The sequence below is a fragment of the Camelus bactrianus genome, chromosome 1 (genome assembly GCF_048773025.1).
Source record: "Camelus bactrianus isolate YW-2024 breed Bactrian camel chromosome 1, ASM4877302v1, whole genome shotgun sequence".
NCBI classification, from domain to species: Eukaryota; Metazoa; Chordata; class Mammalia; order Artiodactyla; family Camelidae; genus Camelus; species Camelus bactrianus.
This window is the reverse complement of record NC_133539.1, coordinates 13,323,097-13,335,778: the sequence shown is the minus strand read 5'-3', so window position 1 is coordinate 13,335,778 and position 12,682 is coordinate 13,323,097. Positions and strand designations below refer to the sequence as shown.

At 38.8% G+C, this 12,682-nt stretch overlaps 1 protein-coding gene across 6 annotated transcripts in view; it reads right to left on the bottom strand.

Moving 5' to 3' along the window:
• The window catches only part of GRIK1 (glutamate ionotropic receptor kainate type subunit 1), a 354,894-nt gene that overhangs the window by 38,284 nt on the left and 303,928 nt on the right, over window positions 1-12,682 (bottom strand). For all 6 annotated transcript variants that reach the window (XM_074360752.1, XM_074360753.1, XM_074360763.1 and 3 more), the window contains 4 exons: window positions 9,432-9,545; window positions 7,420-7,623; window positions 6,511-6,734; window positions 63-181 (listed from right to left, as the gene is read on the bottom strand). In XM_074360752.1, coding sequence (XP_074216853.1) covers window positions 63-181; window positions 6,511-6,734; window positions 7,420-7,623; window positions 9,432-9,545 — 661 coding nt within the window. The remainder of the gene's footprint in view (window positions 1-62; window positions 182-6,510; window positions 6,735-7,419; window positions 7,624-9,431; window positions 9,546-12,682) is intronic.

The window sequence follows — 12,682 nt, the reverse complement described above, 5'->3', positions numbered from 1 at the left end:
CAGCATGAAAGCCTGTCAGCAGACTGTGGGATGCGTGTGACAAAGATGGGCAACCGATGTACCTTGTTGCATGAGAGCTCCCACTCCAAACCAGAAACTATTTAGTAAAGTAAAATTGTTTTCCACCACGTCTGAGTCAGGGTTGCATGGGTGGGGGTTATACCACTCGTAGGGTGTAAACCTGTGGTAGTTAACAGAAACAGTCTGTAAACATCAGATACATACATGTGGCACCAGCAAAAACCCACTGGACAATTCAGAACACCCAACAACCAATGAGGAATGCATCAAACCAAACAGTAGGTCCTATTCATAAACTCACAGCTTTGATGGGTAAAGTGCAAAGGAGACTTTAGGCACTATATTTAACAGACTTCTGTTTTCTAGGGAAAGCCAGCTGATTGGCTGGAATTGTACTTCTCAGATCTATGTCTACTGAATTCTTTTGAGTTTTCATTCATTTCCATTTCACTGAACAACTAGATAGGCTGTAAAGAGAAGTTCACTCATCCCAAGAATTTACCCCACCAAGTAGCAATGATAGCAACACACACTTGTTGCATAGCAGATACAGTGGCAGGATTTTGTGTTGCTAAGTGCTGTGGGAGACACGCAAAACGCGGGTGACTTGTCTTCAAGGGGCGTCTGTGGATAAAAGCTTAAAGGAGTCTATGTGGTCTAGTGATTTCATAATGTATTAAAGAAGCTGCGAGTCTCACAGAGACAGAGAACAAACTAGTGGTTACCAGTGGGGAGGGGCAACAGAGGGGTAGGGATTAAGAACTACAGACTATCAGGTATAAAACAAGCTATAAGGATACATTGAACAACACAAGGAATATAGCCAAGATTATATAGTAGTTATAAAATGGAGTATAATCTGTAAAAATCGTTGAATCACTTTATTGTACACCTGTAACTTATATCATATTGTACCTCGACTATACTTCAATTAAAATAAAATAAAATTCACCAAAAAAAAAAGGAGCTACATGGTTGAAAAAATTGTGAACTAAAAGGAGGTCTGGATTGAGGTGTATTAGATATGTTTAGGATAGTATATGGAGATAAAAATCACAATCCTTAAATGAAGAGAGAAAATTCAAACATAGTATCCTGGCCCAGGCATAGGGGTTCATTCGTGTTAAACCCATAACATGTCTCGATGGAGAGTTTTAGGTTCATAATTGCTTCTTGATCCACTTTTAATTGTTTCTAGTCCATGGTCACTTGAGCACTAACCCTAGTTAGTTAGGAAGTCAGCCTTGAATATGTCACCTAAGCTCTCTAGCCTCAGTTTCCTTAGTAGTAAAGAAGAGGGAATTCAGATATCCTGGGAGTGTGTTAAAATAAAAATTTGGGGGACTGAATAGATTTTTGGTTCTTTCTATATTTTCTAAACATCTATCTGATCTCTATAGCCCAAGGAGCTCCCTGCTCTGGGGTTATTTTTTAGGGCTTTCTTTCTAAGGGGCACTTATCTTTCCAAAGAGACATTAGCAGATGCTCTGCAAAGTGATCTGGAAATTATTTAAAATGCAGTAGTTCTCAGCACTGGTAGCTTTGCCATTTGCCATTGGGTCCTTTTAATGCAAGCTGGAGTGTTAGAGTAACGTTAAAACACCATAAGGCTGATGAGAACATATGGAATGCTCTCCAGCCATAAGGCTTCAGCAGTAAACAATAGCAGGTTGCTGAGACATGGGGGAGAGTTGGGATTAAGGTGAATACATTATTTATAGCGAAAAGCAGGGCACACTGTGAATCATGCACAAGGAACTGGGCAGACAGTTCCTCTTAATGAAAAACCATTCTCTACATCCCTGGACATCTTAAAAGTGTATAGTGTCTCCTCATCCAGTCTTAGGGAGACTGAGATAACAGCCTCGCAGTTTATCCTACAATAATGGTATCTGACTCATTACTGCGTCTCCTCCACAGCTGCAGGGCATGCCGGGTAGGTTCCTGTGAAGCTTATGAATATAGCTTTAATTGACAATGCCATGGCAATACATTTTAATTACTGTTTCAACAATATAATTAAATTTTGAATTTATACTCTCTTATAACCATACTAGTTTGCTGAGCTGAAGAACTGAATACCAATATTAATGAACCTACTAATTGAAGCAGTATGTGGAGTACAGAAGCCATTACTTGAACAATATCATTGTCACTTGTACAATAATTTAAAAATATTAATTGCAATAAATTAGGAGGCTTGTGCATTCAAAAGAAGGAGTTTTTCTAAACAGACCAGAAAGTCTGGCAACCACCAGTCCTCTGATATTCTGGCATTTCTCCCTCATATATGCTCTGATGAATGAACTCACCACATTTCTCTTTGGAATGCTGCTTTTAATGAGGTCTTGTTTCAGTACTTCATACTTTGCAGCTATAAGTGGACAATTAATCTAATTTTCTACGGCAAAAAAGAAAACTGTCTAAACAGCAGTGTGATTCTGCCTGCTCTGCAGAGATATTTTCGGTCCTTTCTCTCTGGGATTCTGAGTGACTTGGGGAACATGTGGACTGAGGAATATTAAATAGTGATTTGATGCTGTGTAAAGCAATAGACCTACCTGTTGCTTGAATGTAGTTTTTCAGCTTGAAATTCCTAACACCTACTTACAGATAGCCAGTGTGACAACAATGTCAGTGGTGGAAAGTCTGGGGGAAAGATTAATACATGACCTGCACCAATCATACCCTGAAGCTGCTATCCTCAACTGAATCTGATTTTTAGTAAAATGATAGAGAAAGGGACAAATGTGCTTAGAATTTATGTCAAAACTTGCGTATAAAATGCTATCGTTATGTTGAAATACAGATGCTCATTTCAGTTTTATGTTTATACATGCCAGGCTTTTACTTGAATGGAAGATATAAAAGGATGGTCATACTGAAGATCTCTAATTAAGGGACACTCTTTATGGCTGAGAATGGATATTGGGCTGCATCAAGAAGAGGGAGATTCATCTTTTAAAATAGAAAGCTCTGTACAAACTTGTAGTATAACTGTTGGGTTTGTATTATAGCCTTAAATTTACAGTCAAAGGTTTTCTTGATTCTTCTTTGCCAGGTACCAATCTAGAAATGTTCATTTTTGATACTGACAGGCATATATAGAATAGATAAACAAGATTATACTGTACAGTGCAGGGAAATACATACAAGATCTTGTGGTAGCTCACAGCGAAAAAAATGTGACAATGAATATATGTATGTTCATGTATAACTGAAAAATTGTACTCTACACTGGAATTTAACACAACATTGTAAAATGACTATAACTCAACAAAAAATGTTTAAAAAAGAGAAATGTTCATTTTTAGGAAGATAGGCATAAATTATAAGATGTAGGTAGACATTATATCTGGATATTTGGTCTATTTAAATTGTGTGTTCACGATGGATATAATTCCTTGGGATTAAGTACTTTACAAAAAGCAATTTGAAAAAAAATAGTCAACCACAAAACAAAAACACTGACATGCACATTCTTAATAAGTCATAGTTGCTAAACTTTTATATGGTTTTCCTTATAACTGTAAAATTTTCTACCTTTATAAATTCAATTCAGTTCAAGAAATGGTTTTGTAAGCTTCTATCTAGTGAGAGCATTAGCCTAAATGCAGTGATGGGCTTTATTTTCCCCCTTCAAAAAAAAAAAGGACATGAAAGGATATGCTTCAAATTCAAAAGGCTCTCTAGGGCTAAAGATGATGATGAGATTAACTGTTTCTCATTTCTACTTTACTGACTTTGAATGCAAACCACTAAGGTGGCAACAAAAAGTCATTATACATCTTAGCTAATTGGTGCAAAGTGACCAAGCTGATGGTCTTACACTATGGTGGCGGGGAGTAAAAGTGAATTGGCACACTTATTCAACCAGGATTTTGTCTTTGGGAATCACCTCCAGAATATATTTGCTGGCTTTATGAGGTAGAAGCAGGAATGGATTCAAAGGTGTGGGGAAGATGAATGTAGTTGAGTGTATGATTCCCATGACAGTGCACCTGTGCACTGCAGGGACTTTTTTCTATATTTTTGTATTTTCTATGTTTCACCACCATGCTGTTTACAAATTTGCATTTGATGCTCAACAATTCCACTTCCCCAAGACCCAGAGTGAAAGGCAAGATAATGAGAAGGAAATGACAGGAGAATAAGCTATACAGAGAAGAGCTGGTTTGTAAATGGAAGTGTCAGTCAGTAGGAATATCGAGTGGATAGTTTTGATTGCGGGGGGTGGGGAGGCTGCTTTCTTTTTATCTGATTAGAATTATTCTTATTTGTTAGAAAATATAAGGCGCTGGATCACCAGGAACTTACAGAGGAACAGACGCAGTAAGGAGGGGAAAAGTAATGAATGTTACAGTATTTTGATGATAAAAAGAAAGCAATTTAAAGACCCAGTTGGGGTAAAGTGTAAAAGGGTACTTTCAACCTGTGTGCTTGTGAGAACTTCTGGATGCTGTTGATATATATATATATATATATATTTTTTTTTTTTCTTTCACTGGCTTTGGTCAAGTCAGTGTCGTAAATAATGTACTTGCCTCCTCATCAACATTGTCTTGTCTATTCTACGCATCAGCATCTCTACTAGACAAAGCAGCAAACTGGGGAATGTGGGAACTCATTCTATTGCCCTGTGCTGCTTGGATTGCTCTTCTAGCCCTAAAACCACCCAGCAGGTGTGGACCCCAGCACAGCGGAATGGAGCAACAAGCCAGCGGAGATTTCTTATTTGTTGTTAGAGGGTACATCACCTTAAGGTGGTCATTTATGGCCATTTCACTTAGGAGCTAAGGTGGTAAATGTATCTCCAAAGGTGAGTGATTTGTCTTTGAAAGTTTTGATAATCAAAGCGATATCATCTTTAATTATTTAGAACACGACTTTTCAAACTTTGTGCTGCTGACATTTTGGGGTAATTCATTGTTGTGATGGGGAGGGCTGGGCTGCACAGTATAGGATGTTTAGTACCATCCCTGGACCTACTAGATTCCTCCACCCTAAGTTGTGACATTCAAAACTGTTTCCAGACAATGTCAGATGTTCCCTGGGGGTAAAATCTCGGTTGAGAACCACTGACTGAGTATTGAAGTAAGAAAAGATAATATCACTCTACATACTCCAATAGATTATTTTCTGAGGTAAGACATATGGGGAGAAAGCTTTGGTCATAATTTAAAAATAGCTTAATATCTGGACAAAATTTGGAAAACAATCTAGGATTTGGTAATGGTATACTTTGTGAGGTCTAGAGAACTTCAGAACATTCATTTTATATTAAATGTATGTGTCTCACCCACATGTGAGAACACACATTCATTTGCTTTGACTATGTCTGCCTTGTGAATCTGTAAGACCTTTCCAGACTAGGTTATTTTTCCCAGCTTTTTATAATTATGTCAGGGAAAGAGTTACCTGGCATTAATCAAAACCAGACAGTGGACAATGACAAAGAACTAGCATGAAGAAATGTTTCTCTTAGAAATTCCTGGAGGGAAAACAAAAAATTGATTAGGGAAAAAGTTCACTGAGTTTTGGTGAAAGATGAAAAAGATTGAAAATGAGCAGAGGATATAAAAAAGCAATTATTTTTTACATGGTTTATCTAGGGATATCAAATGTTTAAGCCAACAGAAAGATGAAACAGCTGTGTTTCAAATTCAGTATCAAAGGTATTTAGAAAATACGAGCTACTGAATGGCATAAAAATCCTTTGAAAACTGTGTAGAGCAGAATGGTTAAATGTAGAGTTATTTCAGAAAATAAAACCCAGACTGAATCATCAGGGTGGCATAAAGATTTCATGCCTGAAGACTATATATGTAACTCATCTTTCCTTTCACAGTTATTTCTAGAGTTCTCTTGTTAACTCTCCAGTGTCTTAAAAATAAATTTTATAAAATTTTCAAAGTATTTGTCTTTATTCCTGAGGATTTCACAATCTTGATTTACTCTAGTGTTTCTTATTTGCTACTACAACTCCTAGCTAACTTTTTTTTTCTGATTTGTTTAATATTTGAGAATATTCCAGGGGTCAAGTATCTGGGTACCATGCTCGTCTTTCCTGTTGAAACATTTTAGGTTTGTTAGCTGAGCTATTGCTTTTGTGGCAATATACTTCAGGAAAAATGGTAAATAACCATTTTATGTTGCTTCAAATACTGATGCAATTAAATCAATATAAAATTCTCTTCCTACTATCTTTTAAAAGTATGTAAATATTCATACGAGGGAGAGCTTGATGGGCTAGAACACTAGGCAAAACAAAAGGATACTTTGATGCTCCTAATGTCTTTGACTTGTCTGCCTTGTGAATCTGTAAGACCTTTCCAGACCAGGGTAGTCTTCCCAGCTTTATAATTATGTCAGGGAAAGAGTTACCTGGTATTAATCAAAACCAGACATAACAGATTAAATTCCTAGAGCATCCAGGTCAATCTGAGACTGACCTAGGTCTGTTTTAAGTTCAGTAGCCCTTGGACTTACCTTGCGATCACAAAGAGCACACAGCTGACTCCTAGGCAGGCTAAGAGCACATACATCCAAATGTCAGGGGACAGCGGGTTGAGGAAGGAGAAGACTCCTGGGTTGGTGCCATTGGGCTTCCGGTAGAGAATGCTGATGCCCAGGGTCATGAAGGGCTTGGAGAAGTCGATGACTTTCTCCCGCACGTAGGTGATGGTAAGAGGAGCCACTGCCAGGTCAGCCCTCTGCAACAGCGAGTTGGAAACTGTCACCTTAGGGGGTCTAGCTTCTCGGCAACTGTCTAGACTTTTCCTGATTCTCCTGATTATCCCTATTCTCAACTCCAAACGCTTCTCACACAAGATGCTTCTGTGATGATTGGCTCCAATATAAAAACAGTTGATGTACACAGTTATGTTTATGAAATAATATTTATCAGCAAAGAGAAACCAGAAGGTGTGAAACACACACACACACACACACACACACACACACACACATGACATTATACATTCTGGAACTAAAAGGAGGAAAAAAGCTGCAGAAGAATGTCTTTAAAAAAGGGCATGTGAGAAAAGTGAGAAATGAGCAACTTGGTCATCAAAGTGGTTGATGAGATTTTTCTCTGAGCTGAAAATTTCAAAATTTTTTTAACTAAATCATTCACATTTATTCTTCAGGATGGAGGATGGGCCCATACATTTTTATCCTCAATTTTTATCCTTACTTGCCCTCCTAAGTAAGCAAACTCCATTTGTAAGTTGTTTTCTCCCACTTTTAAAACCATTTTTGTGATTCAAAAAAAAAAAAAAAAAGTAGATCATGTCTTCTGACTCTGACTCAACCATTTTTTCCTTTCTTTTACTTCTTCTTATTACGCATATTTTAAGGCATTTAAGAACCATATGTAGGAGATGTATTTTTGCTTACATGATCTATAAGTTCTTTGACCATTCCATTCCACTCTCCTTTGTCATTCTGGGCTCCATATTTGCCATCGGGGACGAGTTTAACATCATAAATGAAACCCAGGATGTTTGACAATTCCTTCAATAGATCCAGGCAATACCCTTCAAATCTGTCATTTCCATATAGGGGTTTATCAGATTTCCTGTACATCACATAGGGTTCTTCCTATATGAAACAAACCACATATGAGACTCTTGTTATAATGAACAGCAGAATTTACTTACACAAGCTCCATCAACAACCAGGAGATAGAAAATATTTGAAAATGATTTTTAAGATTTGAGAGTACTAAAAAAACTCATTCCCCTTCCTGCCTTTGCTAAACTCATCCCACCTACATCCTCTACAAATACAGAACGCTTCATGTATTACTTTCTCTCCCTTCTCTCTCTTTGATTGAGAGATTTTTTTCCCCCCTCCACTGCTGAGGGAAGAGCTGGGAGTGAGGGGTGCTATAGAGACACAACCACATTTAAACGTGAGGTCTGGCAGCGACGGCAGTGCAGGATCTGATGCCTGGATGTCTGGATGTCATGCTCACACACACGCTTCTGCTGCGTGGCCACCCAACCTCCTAGCTTTTCTCTATGAGCGTCGCCTACCACAAACAGGAAACCTGAATCAGCAAGCATATCCTCTTGTCCTTCAAACTTGCTGCCTACTGAATACCCTGAACACTCTAATTTCCTCATCTTTTGGCTAAAGTTCATCTCAATTTCACTATCATCTTATTATTTACATGTTTTTCTTGGTTTCCTTCAGCATATCTTATCCAGAGACTATCTCAATGTCTTCTTTTATCATTGGTTCCATTTTCTTATTTGAACTCACCTCAGATCTCACATCTGGTAAATTCTTTGGCCATGTGGTTACATGATACATCCTCTATCTTATGAGAAAAGGACATTTCCTTACAACTATGTATCTATAACCTTATTAATTCTCATTTGACTAAATGAAACTTTATTTTATTTTATAAAATCATAAAAGTGACTACATTACTGATATATCTTTTATGTTTAGGCTTATCCTCAAACGAACTGAGAGAAGTAGCTAACTTTGTAGTTCTATGAGAAAGTCGCAGAGACAGCAGTCACCAGAAAAGCAAAACAGTTTTCATTTTGGGTGAACAATTCTCAGAAGTTAACTATTTCAGACATAAATTGGCCTGACTTTATGGACCAAACCAAATAAGGCAGTTGTGTCTGAAAGTGAAGGTTTTAGAGGTGCACATCCTTTATTTCTTGGGTTAAGGTCGGGCATAGAGGGAGAATGAAGAGCCTGAGAGTGTACAGTGGCTGAATGGAGGTATGACAGTGTTTCCAACAGGGACCAGGGGGTACCTTTACCAGGGGGTAAAGAGCCATTAATAAAGGGGCTATTCCATTTACAGAAGAATGAATGGGGTAAAGGGAGCCAACAGGGATGGAGGCGAGAGTGGGAGTGGGAGTGGGATGTAGACACCCAGGGACCAACATAATTAGGAATCTAAGGCTGAGGCAGGAAGGGAGGAAAGAGTGTTCCAGAATCCCAGTGCAACCAGAGTATGGAAGCAGGGTATTTGGCAGGATATATGCTATGGTTATGAAAGACAGAGGTTCTGACAATACCACTGGGAGGCAGGAGAAAATTTTCTTTGCTTCTCTTCCTCCACTTCCTTGGTCTCTTGCTAGAGTCTCTTCTTGGTTGAAACCAACCAGCAGCCAGAGAGCAAAGGAGACCAGCTGGGTGGGGCTGAGAGGGGGCAGAACAGAGCTGAGAATGGATTGGAGGTGGGAGGTCTTCAGAACAATGTTGGAAGCTTATAATTCAATCCAATTATAGGTCTACACAAACATATGCTTCTAGTGTCCCAATTAAAAATAGACATTTGCAGACAGAGTTGTTTGCATGAAAAAGATAGTTGAGGAATCCTTCAAGGTCTAGAGTAGGAGTCGGGTTAAGATGCCCTGAATCCCACACAGTCAACTTACCAGAATTGTGGTGACGATGAGCGTTCGGTTGGCCAGCGAATCAGTGATATTATTGGACCTGTCTTTGTTGCCATCTGTCATGTTAAGCCCACTGTTGGAGTTCCAAATCCCAATCTACACAGAACACAGTACATCAGAGGCTGCTGGCTGTCAGTGATGGCATTTATGCTAAAGAGAGGCCCCTTCTACACCAGGAATGGGCACAAAAGCTCAGCGTCTGGGAAGAGGACACCAGGACATCACAGTGGAAGCTACTAAATGTGGGAAAACGAAACAATGGAAGAACGATGTGTAGATGAAACAGAACATCTGTACGACTTGGGGTGGAGTCGGGGGAGGTCTTTTTGTTTTTAATATATTACATTCATTGTTCTTTTTCAAAATCAAGAATTCTTAAATGAGTATCAGATTTTCTTCCAAGATGTATTTGGTGAGTACCTACTTGTATGCCAGGCATCCTTCTAGGCATTAAAGGACACAGCAATGGACAAAAGAGACAAAAATTTCTGCTCTTGTGGAGCTCACATTTTATCATTACAAAACTTACATTGTCAAAGTATTACCATCAGTGCCCTTAAAACTTACAAGGAATGGGGTGGAGGGAGCAGGACAGATAGTGGAGAGGCTGGGCATCTAAAAGGGAAAGATAAATGAAAGAAAAAGTGTGGATGAGCAGTAGTCTGAGTTCTAGGTCTATCTTCATTCAGGAGCCAGGGCTGGGTAGGAGTGTCTCTTGTGGAGTCTGGTAGGTCTCTATCAGTACCTCCGTTCTAGACCTTCTTCTGTAATTATCATCAGTTTACCTGTCCTGTTTGTTCACTTGCCCATGAATGCCTTCCATGAAGGTATTCACTTTTATCGCTTACTATCCCAGAACCTACTGATGCAACTGGCACTCAGTGAAGCCCCCTGCTCTTTTAAGAAATGACCCAAATTTTGCCCTGTGGTCAAGTCATTCCTGGGGCATTAGACCCTATAGAAGTATACTGATTTGTTTAGCCCCTGGGGGAAAGCCAGACAAAGAGCCTTAGGGAATTGAACTCTTTGAAGCCTGGTGAGATGGAATGCAGATGTGCCTCAGAGCCAGGCCAACCTGGTTGCTATGTGACCTTGGACAGGACGCTAACCTTTCTGAGCTTTGGTTGTCTATCTGTAAAGTAGTTTATATGTTGAGAAGATCAAATGACTAATGTATGTGAAAATGTTGGTATGTGTGAAAAGCTGCACAAATGTTAATAATAAAGAACATCCAAATGACCTCCCCAGTAATTTCTTTAAGTTTGCCTTGTTATGAAAGAACTTGGAACCATTAGTGAAATTTTTTTTTTTATGAAAAATGTGTTTGAAAGCTGATAAAGTAAAGGAGCTATAAAAAAACAGGGGCAGTTTAGGAATACCAACACCTGGATGTACTCAGGGATGGGCAGGGTGGACCTATGCGTGATCTCCAAGTATATTCTTGCAATGGGAGGACATGTGGCTAGCTGGACAGAGTGTGAGCTTTTCAGACAGACTTTTGTCCAGATCCTAATTTTGCAATTTACCAGCAGTGTGACCTTGGGCAAGTTAATTAACCCTGCTGTGCCTCAATTTCTTTACCAGCAAAATGGAGACAATAGAGCTTTTCTGATGATTAAATAAAATTTCACCTGTGGGAATGTTCAGCTTCTTTCCTTTTCTATTTCTTTACTTTGATTTACTGCCTAAATACAGCGGCTGAAAATTCATTTAGCTTGACAAATACTCTTTTTGGAAATGTAAATTCTTTCAGGAAGTTTCGAGGATTATCACTCATTCACAAGTTGGTGTGAACTATTTCAATGTCACTGTCTTCTTTCCATACTTAATTAAGGCTAGTTGGTCGGTGAAATAAGGAGACAGGCCTAGGTAAATTGGGGTTTGGGGGTAGTGTTTTCATTTGGGAGTATTTTGATCCTGTCTGCAGAGAGGGTGTTGGAGTTAGGATTAAGCTGTAGGATGGCCCCTTTAATAACCATTCAGTCTCTCCAGGATCAAGTATGATGTCTGTCACTTGGAGTGCACATGGCACAGGTCTGCTGGTTGACAAATCTTTACTTTTCTTTGTCTGGTTTTAAATCCAGGAAAGGGGAACAACTTTTTCTTTTTTCGCTTCTAACCTCCAAACCTACTCTCGGTTTTTTGGGACAGAAATTCTTGCTTCCAGGAAACATAACTGAGGCTAACCACAACTGGGAGTCTACTGGTTTTAATCCAAAGATATACTTTAGTTTGTGAACAGCTGACTTCTAACTCTATGAAGACTGTGTGTAAACTGGGCTCTGGCTGTGTTTGTAATTAAACATTGATTCAGACACTGGGGAGAATGGAACCTAATTTTTAATTAAGTATCGAAAGGTGGAGAAAATAATTGTTTTTTAGCCAATTTGTTAAGTTATGAAATGTGTTCTCTGTAACTCTTATTTCTATTAATGTCAAGTATTTAAAGGACCTACACTAATATTTAAACATGGCAGTGTTGAATGGCCTCGCAGCACCAATTCTTTTTAAAATACAAACTTGAATTTGTAGACAAATACACCCCACAGCTCAGCATCTAGCTTTTATTTCTTTCACCAGCCTCACTCAAAGTGTGGAAGGTCACATATCACTGCTGCTGCATTTCTAGTCAACAGAGCCCCAAAGTCCCATTCAGTGCAAACATTCATCCATGAAATAGGAAACGGGAGAATTTTTTCCCACTATCTGTGTAACAGAAGTTCCCTCAAATTTAGACTAAAAGACTGTCAAAATATAGTGATGATCAGGCTATTCCTGAAAAGTGGATAGAGTGCATGTGAGGTTTGAATGATCTCAGCATTCTGTTTTCACATCTTTTAATCAGCAAAGCAGTAAAATGTTTGTGTGTGTGTGTGTGTGTGTGTGTGTGTGTGTGTGTGTGTGTGTTTGTCCTTTAAACCTAAGTTGTCAACTGCCTTTATCTGTCAGTTGAAGTAAATGAACATGTTAGCAAATAAATGTCTTTTTCTGAAAAAGAAGATCTCATGATTCACGTGTGCTGGGGAAAGGGAGACAGTTAACCAGATGCCAGGACATTTAGCATTTCAGTCCTGTTTTTTGACCTTGAAGGAGGTCTCCAGGAAACAGAACCTCAATTTTCAAAATGTATAGCAAAAACAGTCAGCAGTAATTTACCAGTGAGATGTAGTGGAGGATGGGTCAATTATCTGTAGGGAGGAACACTCGAAAGCTAAATTGTCTGGCCCTGCCTT